Source organism: Rhinatrema bivittatum, chromosome 9, assembly GCF_901001135.1.
Source record: "Rhinatrema bivittatum chromosome 9, aRhiBiv1.1, whole genome shotgun sequence".
Lineage (NCBI taxonomy): Eukaryota > Metazoa > Chordata > Amphibia > Gymnophiona > Rhinatrematidae > Rhinatrema > Rhinatrema bivittatum.
In genome coordinates, this window is record NC_042623.1 from 141,726,007 (window position 1) to 141,744,928 (window position 18,922).

At 42.4% G+C, this 18,922-nt stretch overlaps 1 protein-coding gene across 3 annotated transcripts in view; it reads left to right on the forward strand.

The window, feature by feature from the left end:
* Positions 1-18,922, forward strand: part of CLSTN2 (calsyntenin 2) — a 1,635,505-nt gene that overhangs the window by 1,488,387 nt on the left and 128,196 nt on the right. For all 3 annotated transcript variants that reach the window (XM_029615596.1, XM_029615595.1, XM_029615597.1), the window contains one exon: positions 13,063-13,229. In XM_029615596.1, the coding sequence (XP_029471456.1) occupies positions 13,063-13,229 (167 nt within the window). The remainder of the gene's footprint in view (positions 1-13,062; positions 13,230-18,922) is intronic.

Here is an 18,922-nt window from a genome sequence, read left to right on the forward strand (position 1 = left end):
GCACTCTGCCCTCTCGCTTATTGCTGTCATCCCCATCTCTCCTTCCCCTCCTCTCTCCATTTCCTCCTATCTACTACCCCACCTCCCACTCTTTCAAATCTTTCTCTTTCCCTCACCATCTCCTCCCACTCATCTCTCCATCTTTTCCCAGTTTACCTCTCTCTCATTCCTGTATTGGAAGGTATGCTTGGCAAGCAGAAGCAGTGACAGCACCCTGTGCTGCCTGCTTTCCAGGTATATTTGCAGTGCTACACGAAGCCGTGACTGCACCATGGGCCTCAAAGATTTGAGAGCATGTTCAGTGCTGCTGGTCCCCACGGCCTCCTCTTTCTACTGGCCTGCTTCCTGTTTAAAAGCAGAAGTGCGCCAATAGAAGAGGGGGTGGACCAAAGGGACCTGCAATATTGCGCATGCTCTCAGTCTTCGAGGCCCATAGTGTGGTGAAGCTTCCATGCAGCACTGCCCAGTACACATGGAATGGAACCAGTGCAGTGAATTAAAGGAAGACTTTTTTTTAACAGAGTAGCTGAGACTCAGGGCACAGGCCCATGGGCCCCAGATCTAATGACGCACTTGGCTATGACTACAGCTGCTAGGGATGTGCAGAGGGACCGCATACATTACATTCGGTATTCGTATTCGTCAGGGGGCAGATACGTTGCATTCGGCAAGGGGGGCCCCCCGATCCATTCATGCATTCCATTCTTATTCGTTTCCCAGCTAAAATTTAATTAACTACAACCCCCACCCTCCTGACCCCCCCATGACTTGCCAAAACTGTCTGGTGGTTCAGCGGGGGACTGGGAGCGATCTCCTGCTCTCGGGCCGTCAGCTGCCAGTAATCAAAATGGCTCCGATAGCCTTTGCCCTTACTATGTCACAGGGGCTACCGGTGCCATTGGTCGGCCCTTGTCACATGGTAGGAGCACAAGATAGCGCCGGCCGTCCATTGCTCCTACCATGTGACAAGGGCCGCCCAATGGCACCGGTAGCCTCTGTGACATAGTAAGGGCAAAGGCTATCAGCGCCATTTTGAATACCGGCAGCCGACGGCGTGAGTGCAGTAAATGGCTCCCGGACCCCTGCTGGACCACCAGGGAGTTTTGGCAAGTCTTGAGGGGGTCAGGAGGGTGGGGGTTTTGTTTAAATTTGCTCCTTTAGATGGCTGAATAATTCGGTGAAGATTTGTTGTATTCGTGGGAATCGCGATACGTTTTGCTTCCCCACGAATACAACGAATATGGCCCTATACATTGCAGATTGCCAATACGTTGTAAACGAATGCACACCCCTAACAGCTGCTGCTGGCACAGGAACTTGCATGCCGGGCTGCTATTTCTTATGGGTCCCTTGTTATGCTGGGCCCGGGGCAACAGCACCTTTTGCCCATGGGTAAAAGTAGCCATATGTTTACCTGCATTCTGTGGCATCAATCTCATGGGCAGAGTTAGTTCAGTGGAGGCAACAACATGCGTAGTTTTGGATTTTCTAAACTGTATGCATTGTTTTGCCTGGAAAAAGTATCCACAGAGAAGAACAGACACAAATATATCCAGGTCTTTTTCTCAGGGCAATAATCAAAGCAAAACTAAGCATGTCATTTTGCTTTGATTATTGGCTCAAACCCCACAGGTAAAAGGCATTTGTGGAGTTTGCAGCACTGTGGGCAGTTACAAAGCAATCATCTGACCAATTGTCACAAGTGGAAAACTAACAGTAATAGTATTGCTGAATCCCAGACATCTGTTAATATCTGGTAGTGCTAAATTTTACCTTGTGGAAGGATCCTACCAGTGCTACATGCCTCATAATCATGCCTTTTATAAACATGTCTGGCTAAAAACATTTAACATCTTGAACAACTAGAGGCCGATGTACTAAAGTGTGCGGAATTTTGCAAAGTCTGCTTCGCCCATAAAAATGGCAACTTGTGTCCTTTTTACACACGAAGTGGACTTTACCTTTTTTTGGCTTTGTGTATAAATTAACTGTTGCAAATTTTATCATATTCTAAGGGAATGAGTTGTTGCCTGGCAAATCATGTAAATCAGTTCATTAATAATGTTAACAGCACTAAAATATGCACAAAAGGCCTTTTTTTAAATTAAAAAAGATAACTACATGAAGTGTAGTTATCTTTTTTGAAATGCCCATAGGAAGGTTTTGTGTGTAAGTTTTCTGCTGGACTTATTTGCATATGAGTCCCAGTAGAACACTTAAACATGTAAAATCATGACTTCTCTATGAAATCTGGTGCACTTTAGTGCATCAGAATTCTTGTGTTGATGGACAGATTTCAATTTTAAGTAACAGGAGTCATGTAAGAAAGCAGAATGCATTGAAGCAATGTGTTGTCTTTATCTACTCTTAAGGCTTCTGCACCACTTCCCAATTTACATGAAAGAAAATGCCAGAGAGCAAGACCATAAGAATACAATTTTCCTTTGCATTGGCTGGCAGCTGGTTGAATTTTGTGGGAATTCTCTGGGGTTCCTCCAGAACTCAGGGCTATTTAATCCATTCCCAGATTTCAGAGATTTAATACTAATTTCATAAATCAGAAAGCCTTGCTTACATGTAGAAATGTATAGATTTTAGTACACTTCTTGCAATGTATGCATCTTGGGTTTCTGCCAGTTCTGGGGGATTCTATTGCATCATCATTGCTGAACATACACAGTGGTGAACCAAGGGTCAATTCTGAAAAGCATGCAGGTACTTTTAATACACATGCTGGTAGTTTTCCCTCTAAAAATTAGCTAATGTACAGTACACACACCAAAAGTGCACACATACTTTGCATCTGCTATTTGTATGGGTGGCTGTAAGGATAAAATAGTGTGCATAATTTTGAAAATACCACATCCAAATGTATTTGATTTTTATTCCTCCTTTCAGACACTTCAAAGCAGATTAGATTCAGGTACTGCTTGTATTTTCCTATCTTCAAAGGCTTATAGACTAAGGGGTCTATTTAATTGACTGTGAAAAATAAAATTTTGCACATTATTAAAGAGAAATATAGTGTGTTAAAAATGGGCAGACTTTGAAAAATAATGTAAATTGTGCATCACACGGAAATATAAGTAATGCATGAGGCAATATTTTATTGCATCACACAGTATTTTACCTCTTCATGCAGTATTTTATTCATCACACAGTACTTTATCTCTTTGCGCAACATTTTCTTGGACTGTATACGCCAGCCTCCTGTAGCTGTTCCTTTGAGGGTTATCAGGCATCAGTGGAATGAGAGGAGAGTACGGGAGCTTAATTATTCATTTACCTGTGTGAACTGTCTTGTCTTTTGCTATTTCCTTATTTGTTTATCTTTCCCATTGTCTGGTGTGTCTTTCAGTGCAAGAAGCCTATGTGTTTGTTGTGTCAGTCTTGTTTGTCTTTCTGTCTTTTTTGTTTAGAGTATGAAAGAAGAGTGTGTGTGTGCATGAAAGGTGTGAGAATGGAGTGTGGCAGCCATGGGCATAGTGAAAGAGGCATGTGCATAGGGAGAATGAAGTAAGGGAGGAGGGAGGACTGGGAGAGGTGGATGGGAGGGCAGGAGTGGTAGAGGAGAGAGTGCTGGCAGAGAGGAGCACAGAGGAGTAGAGTCAGGAAGGAGGGGATAGTGTGATGAGGGAGATGGAGGGGATAAGGCAGGAGAGTTAGGAGGGAGGAGAAAGGCAGGTAAGGCTAAAGAGAGGGGGAGAGGCAGCAGACAGAGCAGGTCCAGGAGGAGGAGGAGAAAGGGATGGGAAATGGGAGTGGGAATGAGAGTGAGGAAGGGAGAGTGAGGAACCAACCCTCTGGGAGTGGTAACCCTGCCTGCAGGCAGCATCTGCCTACACACAAATTTTCCATGAGCTTCTGATCCAGGGTGTGCTTGCCAATCATCCAATGCTTTTTGGCATCCAGGTAACCCAAACTTCCAAAATGGCAAAGAACCAGATATGGCACAGGATTGGAGACCACATATGTAAATGCAGTGCTGTGAAGAGGAGCAGCAAGCAGGTAGCGGATTGCATCTATGGCCTAAAGACCCAGTTGAAGAATAATATGGCCAAGAGGAGGAAGAATGGTAAGGAGACACAAGGAGAAGTGCCATGTCCCATCCTCCTAACCCCATGGAGGATAGGCTGATGCATTTCCTGATTGTGGATGTGTTTGAGAGCCTGTCGGAGGAGCTCGACACTGCAGGTATGCTTTACAGACAGATCTTGGAAAGGTTGGGACATCAGAGATGATATTCTCCTTAAAATAGTCACATATGTTTTCTATATGTGGAAATCTAATGAAAAAGGATATTAGAAGGTATTAGACTGGTTACTTACATGTGCCTGTTATATTTTCCACAGGTCCCAGCATCCAGCCCACTGTGTAGCCTTCAACATGCTAACTTCCTGCCAGAAGGTTCCTGTCTGAGAAGCTTACTGTTTAACAATGGAAGGACTCTGATAGCTGTATGTGTTGTGTCGAGCTGCTGCCATACATTGTCATTCTTCTGAGTACAGAGCCCTTACTGATGCTGGCAATAGTGAAAGTATACTGTACAAAGTTCCCATTCTCCTCCAATTTCTGGATTCCCCTCCATAGACTTTCATACTGAAAATAGCTTATTTTTATTATGCTTAATTATTTATATTCTACCTTTTCAGCTCTTCAAAGCAGATTACATTAGTTATTTTGTTGTCCCCAGAGGGCTCACAATCTGAGTTTGTGCCTGAGGCAATGGAGGAAAAACTGACTTGCATAAGGTCACAAAGAGCAGGCAACCAGTAGTGGGATTTGAACCCTGCTGCTCTACTCAGTAGGCTACACTGTGTCTTTTGTCTGCCTTCTCTGAATCAATGGACGTCCACAACATGACCTGAACAGCAGTGCCTATGCCTTGGCTGCCTCCCCGCACCAGTTCACTTCCACAACATCGACTGTATTTGGACAAGCCGTGCAGAGTTTTCTACGTGTTGCATCTGCACTTCCAGGTCCTTGGTCCTTTTTATATTGGGTTGCCACTTCCAGTAGATGTGCTCTTTGTTGTGTTCACCTGTTTGTCTATGGATAAGATAACCGGTATGCCTTTTATAAAAAGCTCTTTGTGACAATGCTTGTTGCTATCTCATTAAATGATAAAATCTGTGCTGTCGCATTTGTATATCAGCTTATGTATCTCTGTAAATTTTAATGGCAAAGATGCTCTTATTGTAACAACTGTGTGATTACATGTTGACCCCGATAGTCACATAATTAAACTGAATTCTCTGGTATTGTAGTTATTTTATTCTACTGTCATTTTTTATTCCTTTCTTTGTAAACACTTGGCATAACAGCCTCCATACTAAAGACCATCGTCTCTTCCCCTGAATTCCAATCTATCATCCAGTTCTTTTCCTGCCATCATAAAGCCCCTAAACCAGCACAGAGCTTCCCTGGCACTGGATTTGCCCTCTTGCAAGCAATCCCATGTTTTGGGTGTTTTGCCAGGAAAATTGAAAGGGACACATGCAATCCTGGTGCTAAATCCTCATTCTGTATCACAGGGGTGGCCAACTCTGGTACTCAAAAGCCACAAACAGGCCAGATTTTCAGGATATCCACAATGAATATGCATCAAATAAATTTGCATACAATGGAGGCAGGGCATGGAAAAATATCTCATGCATATTCAACAAAGAAGTGCACTTATCTCAAAAAGCTGCAGTGCTTTATCCACTCAAGATGGAAACAATGGATAGACCTCTCAACCTTTTTTGGGCAGAGGCAAAAAAGGAAGATGGCAATTCCATTCATACCAGAGACAATCTCGGAAGGACCCGGTCTCTCAAGCTTACAATGATTGGGAGGGTCCGCAGTCTTGGTCCAAGACTCGCCACGAACAGCAGTAATCAATCTGTCCCAGTGTGTCCTTACACAAACACAGACTCAGGTTTTGAATCTGGGGCTTTCATTTGTGCCATTTCAAAAGCATAACTCATTTGACACTCAAGTGGCCCTTCACCGTTTCATCAGGAAACTACAGACCAAGTTGTATTGTACATTGAATGAGGTTCCACATGATGATATTTCCATTGTTCACATTAAATTGAAATGGATTCCATTGGATCCTTTGGACCCTCATATTATGATGTTTCATAAACATAGAAAACATAGAAAATTTGGAAAATTCCACCTCCAAGATATATGTTAATCTGTCCTCAGACATGAAAATGGCTTTGCAAACTTTATCATCTAATACCTAAATTGTCATCAAGCCCGCTGATAAAGGCGGCAGTATCGTCATTCAGGACCAGACACAATACATGCAAAGATTGATGGAACATGTTTCTGATGTTAAATACTATTGTTTGTTGGAACAAGATCCCACATCTGGACTACAGTCCTTAATTAAGAAATAATTACTTGAAAAAATACTTCTTTTCTGACCAAGAAAGAACGACAATTTTTACAAGTTTATCATCCACGTACCCCCATTTTATATGGTATACCTAAAGTTCATAAAAAATTGGAAAATCCACCTTTAAAACCTATTATTTCCAGTAATGGATCACTGCCAGAGCCACTAGCTATTTTTTTGGATAAATTCTTATAAGATCATGTCAGAGCAATGTGTTCATATGTACAGGATACAACACATGTGCTTAAGAAACTGCAGGATGTTACGATATCTTCTCCACATACGATTATGGCATCAATGGACATAATATCATTGTGCACTAATGTGTCACTCACAGTTGCTATGGATACCATAATGGAAGTTTTCAATTCTCAAACAATACACATCGAGTTTGTTCTTTTTTTTTTTTCTTTTGGTGGCTCAATTGGTATTACAAAATAATGTTTTCATGTTTTAATGATCAATTTTATTTGCAAAAACATGGCATTGCCAAGGGGTCATCAGTAGCACTATCTATTGCAAATCTGGTAATGAATTGGTTGGAAGTAACTCACATTTGCAAATCTCCTTTTTTTAAATCAGTGACATTTTGGGTTCGTTATATTGACAACTTACTATTCTTTTGGGATGCAAATGAAAATATTTTACATCGATTTTTTGAGTGGATCAATACCATTGATTCAGATATAAAATTTTCATTCCAATTTGATTACCAAGAAATTTTGTTTCTGGATATATTGATTGTTAAAGAAGATCTTCAACTGAAAACTACATTATATCATAAATCCATAGACAGAAATAATCTTTTGATGTACCATAGTTTTCACCTAGGGCATTCAAAAATGGTTTGCCTGTAAGCCAATTTTTTCACATACAGCGTCTGTGTTCATCTATTGAAGAATTTAAAAAGCAATCTTATGATCTTGCAATGCGATTTTTGGAATGTGGATATCCTTTTACATTAGTGTGGACAGCATATAAGAGGGCTTTGTACTCACCCTGTTCTTCATTATTAGAATACCGAGCTAAACAGTCTATTTCTAAACAAGTTTGTGTTTTACAACATACGGACAAATCATTGGCGATATTACAAAGTATTTACTGCCATTTGCACATTTTACAATTGTATCCAATTTTCGCGGAGGAACCGCTAATTTCTTTCAAGCGCGGACCCAATATTAAAAATCAAGTGGTTCGTGCTGCGTTGCCTCCTGTTATGGAGTCTGTAGTTGATGTGGGCCACCAACCATGTGGGAACTGTGATATGTGTCCATATACTATTCAGGGAGACAAATGGCAACATCCTATCACTGGTCGAATATACAAGAAAAAATTTCAAAAGGATTGTAATTCATCCAATGTGATTTATCTTCTGCAGTGTCCTTGTCCCCAATTATATATTGGACGTACATCTAGAGCAGTAAAAATTCAATTAAGGGAGCATCGGAGTCATCTGCACACTCAAAATCTAGAAGCTCCCATTGTTAAACATTGCCTACAAACTAATCATGTTTTTGAACAATTAAGATGGACTGCCTTAGAAATGGTACAAAAATCAAATAGGGGAGGAGATGTACGTTCTCTTTTGAACTATAAAGAACAACGATGGATTTACACTCTATCATCCCAATATCGTTATGAGATGAATGACAGAATTGAGTGGATGACATTAGTTTGAAAGGGTTTGGTGGGTCCTGCTTATTGGTTTATGTATAAGCTTGTCACTGATTCGTTGAGAGCTAATTTTAAGGAGGGTATAAAATGCAAGGGGTTTAAAGGGCAGATCCCTTTTGGAAGTGCTATGACCACGTTTGAAGTGCGGGTGAAGTAACCGAACTTAAGACACGTATGTATTTTGATAATTTAAAATGTTTGGTTAAAATGATTATGGCCACTCTAATGTTATATTTTGTTTACTCTTTAGAGTTGGTTAATATATGTTTGAGGCCCCTGAGGAAGGTTGCGAAACATGAGCTGTGTCAGGCCGTGTACCATGAAACCAACCAAACGAGGGTCCATTGTTTCCATCTTGAGTGGATAAAACACCGCAGCTTTTTGAGATAAAAGCGCTTCTTTGTTTTGTTCTAGAGCCCATTAAGTTGTGGCATTATGCGGTATATAAAGTAATTTTTTAAAAAAGTGTGGAATCCAATGATTATATTAAAGGTTGCACAATCACTTCGGTGACACACTGTTATATGTAGTCACCTTAAATAAGTGAATGTGGTTCTGTTCAAGAAACGGCATAAAAAGAGCACCTGCATGTATGAGGTTTTTCCCACTTTTTATATACTATTCTAAGACATTTCCAAATTTGTGTTGTTATTCTCCTTAGTTTATTAGAATTACCATACAATTCTTCAGTTTTGGGGTTTGTATAGATGAGCAAAGAAAGCAGGAAGAGGGGGAAGGCTTCAAAAGGGCACCAACAACAGTGGCATGAACCTTCAAAGTCCACAGGAGAAGCAAAGTAGCATCAACATGCTAAAGTATCAAGAAGGAGGAATAAAGGAGAAAAGGTAGCAGGGAAAACCCCAAGGCACCAATAAAAAGAGAAAGCATCACAAGGAGTGGCATCAAAGCACATCTAAGCATCATGAGAGCAAAAGAAGTGCCCAAACAGTGGAAGATAAATAAATAAATACGAAATAAAGCAAGAATACTCCATGGTGTAGATCATGGGGTCTGACAGCAATGCAAAATGACATCAAGATTCTTGGGTGTAGCATAAGGGACATGGCAGCAATGCTGAGTGGAAGAAAGACTCCTAAGGAGAAGAGATACAGCAGCAAGACAGAGTGGCAAGGAGATATGTCTTCCTGTGGAAGTACTTGCATTTGTACAAGATAAAAATTTCATCAGTATCACTTTTGTGGAGGTGGTGGAGACAAAAACAGTATCTGAATTCAAGAAGTTATATACAGAGGATCTCTAAGGAAGTGATGAGAATTATAAAGCTAAATTAATTGGACGGATGGACAGACTAGATGGGCCATACAGTATTTTTCTGCCATCATGTTTCTATGTTTCTGCATTCCCTACTTGAACCTGATTGTGTTGCTGGGTGGAATTTTGGGTTTCTTGTGAAATTTGCTTTAATCACAGTTAGAACATGAACACAATCTCTCCTTAGGTGTGATTTACTAAGAAAGCTTTTCTCATATTGGGGTAGATTTTCAAAGGGGTACGCGCATATCCTACGCGCGTACCCCCCGAAAACCTACCCCAAACCCCCCTGTGTGCGCCGAGCCTATTTTGCATAGGTTGGGCGGTGCGCGCAAGCCCCAGGATGCGTGTAAGTCCCGGGGCTTGCATGGAGAGGCGTGCCGGGGGGCGTGGTGGTCATGATGCGGCGTTTTGGGGGTGGGGCGCGGGTGACGCGACATTTCGGGGGCGGCACCACAGGCATGGTTTTGGCCCGGGGGCATTCCGGGGGCATGGCTGTGCCCTCCGGAACAGCCCCCAGGTCGGGTGATGGCGCGCCAGCAGGCCGCTGGCGCGCGCAGATTTACATCTGCCTCTGGCAGGCGTAAATCCGGTGATAAAGGTAGGGGGGGGTTTAGATAGGGCCAGGGGGGTGGGTTAGGGAGGGGAAGGGAGGGGAAGGTGAGGGGAGGGCGAAAGAAAGTTCCCTCCGAGGCCGCTTCGATTTCGGAGCTGCCTCGGAGGGAACGGAGGCAGGCTGTGCGGCTCGGCGCGCGCAGGCTGCCCAAAATTGGCAGCCTTGTGCGCGCCAATCCCGGATTTTAATGGATACGCGCGGCTACGCACGTATCTATTGAAATCCCGCGTACTCTTGTTCGCGCCTGGTGAGCGAACAAAAGTATGCGTTTGCGCTAAATTATAAGATCTACCCCATTATGTAGCTGAACAGTCTCTTCCTTTTCTTGATTTTCTGGTGTTGCATTAGTCCTCTCTTTCTACTGAAACCTTTATCACATAGGAAAACATGCAAAAAGTCTCTCCAGTGCATATTTTCTGTTGAGATTGCATTTCTTCCTTTTGACTGAGGGTTTTTAGAGTCAGCACACTCCAGTATAATCAAGAAAGAAGGGTGGGAGAAATAGACTTGGATTGTAAAGATGTACAACAAAACAGTAAGTTAGAAAACCAGAAAAAGCTTTTTTTGTTTTTTTTTTTTGCATTTTTTTTCTGGGGACAAAACATCCCAATATAACAAATAAACAAACAGGGTTGGAGAACCAAGCTAGGAATGTAACTGGGTAGAACAAAACAAAGAACCATAAAACAGTTCAACTATTTCACAAGTCCTGCTATGGCACAGGACCTCATATAAAGCCATAAAGGCCTTGGAGCTCAAGAGGTACCTCGTGATCATCTCTTCTTCAGGCAGACCCAGTAATGTGGTGAGTGGATGAAAGTTTCTCTCTCTGTGGGCCCTGTGTGACCTTCTGTCTGGTGATCCTAGAGATGAGCCCTGCTGCCCCACCTGTACCTGTAGCTTCTCTTCCTCTTAGATGGCATCTCTGCCTCCCTTCCATCTGGGCAATGCTGATTAGCAGCCTGAGCCCTCCAGTTTGCTAAAATCATTATCAACAGGCCTAACATATAGCTCCTAGAAGCATAGCCTGGTAGGAAGGTTCTTTTTATAGATGCAAGCTTATGTAGGCATGGCAGGAGGAGTTTGGAGGAAATAACACATAGTTTGGCCTTTTTCACATGATATGGTATTTTAATGTGAGAAACTGAAGGGTGCCCTCATTTGCATGAGATTTGCTTAATAGCATGCATATTAGTGAAAAAATAAAAATAGCAGCTGATAAAGCCCTAATGCACTTTAGTAAATGACCCCTTAAGTTTATATCTGAGGCAATAGAGAGTGAAGTGATTTGCCTAAGGTTACAAGGAGCAGCAATGGTATTTGAACCCTGGTCTCTCTAGTTCCTATCTTTCTGCACTAACCACTAGAATACTCCTAGGAAAATAGGCTAGTGTATGCTCTGACCCTAAACATATTCAAAGGAACAACCCTTTTTAATGCTATTGTGAACTACTCTGAGGAGGGCAATTTTCAGACAGGCCAACTAAGGGCCTCATTTTCCAATATCGCATGCGATACCAAAAAGGGGTGTACCTTATGTTAATAAGCATGTGTATTGCAAATTGCAATATCAGCTATGCAAAAAGCTGTTATTGCACTATTAGCCCAATTTGGGCTACATTGCCAGTATATATATCACAGTTCACAATGTTTCTGGACAGGCCTGTTTCAGTATGCTAGAGAGAGAGAGAACCTTGCTATAGTGCCTCCTCCCTAGACAGGTATTTGTATCCCTATGGGAGGCCCACCTAGTAACTCGAGGTGGGGTTTAGGTATGAGTGTAGGGGGTTAGGGGACACTTTGACATTCAACGTGAGATGTACGAACAGAACAGTGGTCTCTTGTGAAGATTTGCTGGCCTTCGGAGTGAGGAAACTCACTCCAAGATGAGATTTGGGCAATGTTCTCTCAACCTAGCTTGATGTTACCCAGGTAGAGAGTCCCTCAAGCTAGGTTGAGAGAACCTTGCTCAAATCTCATCTTGGAGTGAGTTTCCTCACTCCGAAGGCCAGCAAATCTTCACAAGAGACCACTGTTCTGTTCGTACATCTCACGTTGAATGTCAAAGTGTCCCCTAACCCCCTACACTAATACTTAACCCTCACCTCGAGTTACTAGGTGGGCCTCCCATAGGGATACAAATACCTGTCTAGGGAAAAGGCACTATAGCATCTCTCTCTCTCCCTCTCCTGAAACAGGCCTGTCCAGAAACATCATGAACTGCAATAAACCTTTACCAGCCACTAGCGCAGAGCATAACACAAATGAAAGAGGTGTAGTTATTGGCCACACTAACACTGCAGCTGTTTCATGGCACACAATAAATCCTCCCTACTTTACATTTACTCCGCCCCCTGAATACAAAATTAAAAAATTGCATTAACGGCTGTTAGCGTGATTTGCGGAATTATCACCCGGGGTAACTCCTTGGAAAATGACCCCCTAAGCAAGCAAAATGGCTTTGAAAATTGTCTTTCCCACTCAACATTGTGTGTGTATTTATCTAAAAAAGATACACTGGTAAAATGTGTCAGATTAGAGTGGAAAGGATGAGAATCATTGCTATTTGTTCTTTATTATCACTGTTTTGGAACCCAGGTCTAGTGAAATGGCTCAATGGCAAGTCCTGTGCACTGCTATGTAGGAAACCTAGCTTTGAATCCTGAGCCAGGGTTCTCCTTTCTGGGCTGTGGAGACTATAGTTACAGCCCTAGGGAAAAGGGAATTTCAGCCATCACTTAGTGGTGACACCTACTAGCCAAATACAGTGTCCATGTTTGCACCAGATCCTGTTGTGAGACTCTCATTTTGATGACTGGCTTGAGTTGGCAGATGAATGTTTAAATAAAGGAAACAGTTTGAGATAGTTGCAAATAAAAACTCATAGCTCCTTAGCCTAATAGAAGCCAGTTCAGATTGAGCAGGAGGAAGCTGAATGGCCAAAAAAATGTTGAGAAAAATATACAAATCTATCTCATACACATTCATTGCCAGTATCCAGATAACCAATTAATTGGGGAGTCTCACAGGACAGATTTGGGAATCACTGTTCTAGAAAGTGCTCATCTGTATGTTTATTTGAGAGTTATGATGTATCTTGAATTTCTTGTAGGAGCTGAAGTTGCTAAACCCAGATTTGCCCAATATTTCCATGGCAGTATTGCAGGCCTAACCATTCGCCCAGGAAGAATTGAGAGTCAGAAAGTGATTTCCTGCCTGCAAGCCTGTAAAGAAGGTTTGGATATTAATTCTCTGGAGAGTCTTGGTCAAGGAATAAAGGTAAGGGATAAGCTGGCTTCATTTTTGACAAAATTTAGGGCTAACTTATGAAGTCAAAATGATGAGGCTTGGTACAAATGGGCTTTCAGAAGTAATGCAATTTCCATAATCACACAATATTTACAGTAGTGTACCTGGGACATAGAAAATAAAACTGTTGTTATTACAGGAGTGGAAGAGTAGCCAAGTGGTTACAGTAGTAGGAACCAGAGAAGCCTTGGTTCAAATCCTGCTGTTCCTTCTTGTGACCTTATTTATTTAAGGTTTTTATATACCGGCATTCATGATAAAAATCACATCATGCTGGTTTACATATGAACAGGAGTGAATAAATATATCAACTAGAACTATCGTGTAGGAAAAAGCAGTTACAAATAACAAGGAATGATGAACTGGGAGAAGATGGAGATAAAGGAAAGAGATTAGTAATGGCTAAAAACTATGTACAAGGAGACGGAGATGAGCTGCTTGTTTTAAATATGTAGAAGGTGAAGGCATTAGTTTGAGTCAGGGAAGGCTTGCTTGAACAGCCAAGTCTTAAGTCTTTTTCTAAAGGTGGGGAGGAGCAAGTCACTTCACTCTTCCTTGTTTCAGGTACAAACAGCCCTCTAGGGATAGGGAAACACCTACAGGACCTGAATAAAATCCACATTTATGCACCACAAATGACAGAATATACATTTTAAAAAGTTATTATTACTAAAACAGTTTTATAGATGACTGCTATATTTTTTTTAGACAACTGCAAAGAATTCTAGCTCTTGCCATCAAGGTACGATACAATAGAGTCCTGAGAGATACATTACACCAGATGTTTCAGATGTTGCCAACGTTTAATGAAGTCCTAAATGCTTTGTCATTTTTAAATCAATTGAACACTACTGTATATATAATAGATAAAAAAATGTAGAACTAAACATAAATTATGCTTTGTGCTGTATGAATCATACTTCTTGTCTAACAGTTCTAAGTAGCAGAGAAAATTGCAGTAATTACAATATTTGAACATTTAAATAAATGACAATAGAAAAAGACTGCAACATGTACAGTGAAAAACTTTAGGCGGACTATGGTAAAAAGGCAAAAATGGATTTTTCTTTACTTGGACGTCTCTGCTTACTTCCCATCTACTAACTGCATACATATTATCTGTTGCAACACTAATATTGAAAAACAAAAAGCAATAAAGGTGTAGTACATGCAGGGAAAATTTTCAAACAGCTTCTGTAATTGCAGATCATGACGGTAAGTTTTAAACTGCGCATGGGCAGACATGCTCGTGTTCATTGGCCCACACCCAGGGATATGGCTTTTTTGTAACATACACACACACATGCGTGCATGCTATAAATTAGCATGGCTGGCAACACAGATGCGCTGAATTTTATGTGGGCGTGCACCCTTTTAAAAGGGACGCGGGCCGATGCATTTACCAGTTTTATCTGTTTGTTCCCAGTTCATCCAGTTAACAGATAGGTCCTCAACCTCACTTGGTTGGATAGCCTGTACACCCCCAGTTCCTCAGACCCTTTAAATGCCTCCAAAATGGCTTGCTATTTTTTTTTTGGACTTACACGCCATCCATCGCAGAAGTAAAGTTATGCAGCAGGGGGCACATACCAGATCTCACAAATATTTAAGCGCACATTTCTGGTGAAAGTCACGAAATGCCCATGCCCTGTCCAGACCTTGCCCATGCCCCTCCTCTTTTGGAGCAGTTCTGAGATGTGCAACGGCATTTAAGCATGTATCCAGGTGGCTTTTAAAATGACTTGACACACGCAAGCCTGACATGTTTGCACAGCCCCTAATTTTTGTGTGCGTCCTACTTTTTAAATTCACCTTTAAGTTGGTACTTTTACCGTATGCACCCTGTGGTTTCTCTTTGAAAATTAGCAGAGAGTACATGTGGTAAAAGAACCTGCGTACTTTGCATTTGCTATTTGCATGGGTGACAGGAGGAAGTTGGAGGGAAGGGGGGGTGTAAACAGTGCATCTACTTTTGAAAATGTCATATGTGCACACTGTTTTACTCCAAGCTTAAAGTATGCATGCTCGCACTTACATTTTACCTGCTGAGAGGAGAGCAATTTTCAACCAGTTCTATTTATCTAGATACATGCCTTTGAATATTGCCCTCCTTATGCACAGTATTCATGCTTGTCTGAATTTAATTCGCTTATACTTTACAGTAAAATTCACATAGCTTTCTTTACAAAGCATTTGAAAGTCTTTTGTAATATTTTTTATTTAATTTACTACTCAGCTTTCAAAAATAGCTCAAGATGCATCAGAATCACAATTCCTAAATTCCATAAAAAAATTTAAACTGTACATGAAATATAAAATAGTAGGTACAAGAAACCACAGTAAAATCATAAAACTCTAATAAGAAGCACAAATAACAGATCGTATGTGATAACATCTCTGGAAATGCATGAAAAACCACTTAGTTGAATGCTTTCTGATCTAGCTATGTTTTGATTGTGTGTTTAAAAATCAAATGATCCTCCAATAATCTAACTTATATTGGTAAAGGCTTCCACAAGAGGCCACATAAGAAAAGCAGAACTCCTCGTTTTGGTTAAACAAATCTTACTTGGTGGTGGAATAGCCAGGAAACCTTCTTTTGTGCTTGTCAGGGAATATAGGGTATTAAAAGATTATCTAAATACACTGAGCCTATTTTGTGTAAGGCTTTTAAGGCCTTACATAAAATACAGACAGACATCGGTAACACCTTTAAACCTGGAGTAATATGATCATGCAACTTTTTGGAATTTTTAAGCAATTTGGTTGTTTATATTAATATTAAATTTCTGTCTTATAGGGAGTGTTATTTTATATCAGCTGATGTAGGGCTAAAGTCTATATATAGAAAGTGCAAACAAATGTTAGCCCAAATTTTCAAAGCAGGCGTATGCACGAGTCCTCTGAAAATTAGTGAATAAGCGCATTCCCTGCGTGGCATACACCTGCACATTTACACCTGCCAGGGAGCCCTAAATGTGTAAAAGTTTGCACATAAATGTTTTCCCCTTCCCAAATCCACCCCCCACCCCCCCATTATTTTTTTTTTTGCAATGCTCATATAAGTGTGTGTGGTATCCTTTCTGGCTATATTTTTATACACACAAACCCTTTGACAATTTTCAGATCTGATTTACGTGAATAAAACCAGGTGTTTTGTTTTTAAATGCTTTTGAAAATCAGGCCCTTAATGTATAATTTATTGGTGAATTATTATTATTATATGCTCTGTTATTGGTTTATTATATAGTGGTATATGGTATATGCCATGCAGAACTTTGTTATTAGAAATAGGTGGGCCCGGCACCGCATGGCTGGAGCCCACACTTAACGGCAGCGCGCACATCGACGGAGGCCAGAAAGGGGGGGAGGGGAGCAGGGCGGGCTAAGGAGGAGAGGGGCAGCCCAAGGAATCCCCTGCCCGCCCTACCTGCTTCTGTGTCCAGGGAGGGAGGAGATGAGGCGACGTTGTAACCCCGCCCTGGGGCTATGACGTCGTAAGGGTGCGCCGGCGGCACTGGCTGATGCTGTATGCGGCCCCTTAAAGGGCCGCGGCACGTTGTAAGCGATCCTTTTGGATCGCTCGATCACAAAGAAAGGAGCTGCACTGCGAGTAAGGGACTGCACTGGAGGTTTAGTGTCGGCTTTCCTGCCTCGTGGCAGTGATCAGGAGGAGGAGGAGAACCGGTGGAGTGCCTTTGGTCTTGCCGGCAGCATTGCGGAGGAGAGCAGCCTTGCTCGCATGCTGGCGAAGAGAAGGGGCCGCCCGCGCGCCCACATAGAGTGGGCCTTGTTCGTGTGTAGGTGCATGCCGGTGGGAGGTGAGGGGGCCGATTGCACTGTGGCAAGGTAGGAAATGTTGAGCAATTGTGCACCAGCAGGAGGTGAGAGGGCCTTTTCGGGTGTGTTGGTGGCCGGGGCAGTGGGAGATAGGTGTTTGCAGTCTGGCGGCTCCTTTTCCCCGCCTGGGACCCTCTTTCATGCAGGGGGATCGTGGGAGCCTCGCTAGCCCAGGGATTGGGATCCGGGGATCCGGGTTGATGGCATCGAGGTCTGAGACTATGCCTCCGTGGGGTCTCAGGTCACAGCCATTGTCGCGGTCCAGGCGAGTGGGAGGAGGGATTTGCGGGCCATGGGCCTGGGAATGCTCCATTCGCAGCAGAAGCAGGGAGGCACCGAGGGGGGTCCTGCATGGGCAGTGGAACAGGATTTCGCGAGGGGGTAGCTCTGTGTGGAGTCCACGGCGCTGGATTGTGCTAGATGAGAGCCTAATTTTAAGTAAAAGAAAACTAGGTAGGATGTGGGGGACCAACCTGCAGACCCTGAAACATTTGTGTGACATTTAAAAGGGGTTAGGGGGAAGGGTTGCAGGGTCATTTATGTAGTTTGGGGGGAGAAGGTAGAAATCAGGACACAGGCCCATCCTAGAAAAATTTTGTTTTAAAGGTATTACTTACAGGAATGCTGATCTCTTAAAAAAAATATATATATATATATGGTTACGTAGCAAGTTATCTGGTAGAGACCAATGGTCTAAGGCGCTGGTTTAAAAATCCAGTCTCTGCAGCAGGAGCGGGGGAGGTGGTCCACAGGAAAAGCATGAGAGGGGTGAATACAAGCATTTTTGGGGGGGGGGGGGGGCGCAAACATGTTTAAAAAATAATAATAATAATAATAATTAAATAAAAAGGAGAGAGATTTTGTTTTGTTCGGTGTGCAAGAGGCCCAGGGTTAGGTGATGATTGTTGGCTGTCCGATCGGACGGGCAAGCTGATGGAGGCAACACGTCGGTTGCGGGTGCGTGTCAGGTTGGGATGGGACCCTCACGAGATGGGGGCGACGACATGGGGGATGAGATAAGGCTGGTCCGATGGGAGTCAGTGCTGGGGAAGAAGAAGTGGCAACCGGGGGTGGGGTCCACCTGGGGGGTGCCCTCCATCTCTCTTCCCTTCGGGGGCATCTTTGTTTGTGGTTGTTTTATGGACAAATGACGTAGGGTCTGCGGTGAACGAGTGTCTAGTCGAGGGGCCGCAAGCTGCGGCAATCAAGAAAGCAAACAGAATGTTGGGAATTATTGGAAAGGGAATGGTGAATAGAACGGAGAATGTCATAATGCCTCTGTATCGCTCCATGGTGAGACCGCACCTTGAATACTGTGTACAATTTTGGTCGCCGCATCTCAAAAAAGATATAATTGCAATAGAGAAGGTATGGAGAAGGGTGGCCAAAATGATAAAGGGAATGGAACAGCTACCCTATGAGAAAAGACTAAAGAGGTTAGGACTTTTCAGCTTGGAGAAGAGACGGCTGAGGTGGGATTTGATAGAGGTCTTTAAAATCATTAGAAATCTAGAACGGATAGATGTGAATCGGTTATTTTCTATTTCAGATAATAGAAGTTAGCATGTGGCACATTTAAAACTAATCGGAGAAAGTTCTTTTCACTCAACGTACAATTAAACTCGGGAATTTGTTGCCAGAGGATGTGGTTAGTGCACTTAGTATAGCTGTGTTTAAAAAAGGATTGGATAAGTACTTGGAGGAGAAGTCCATTACCTGCTATTAATTAAGTTGACTTAGAAAATAGCCACTGCTATTACTAGCAACAGTAACATGGAATAGACTTAGTTTTGGGGTACTTGCCATGTTCTCATGGCCTGGAT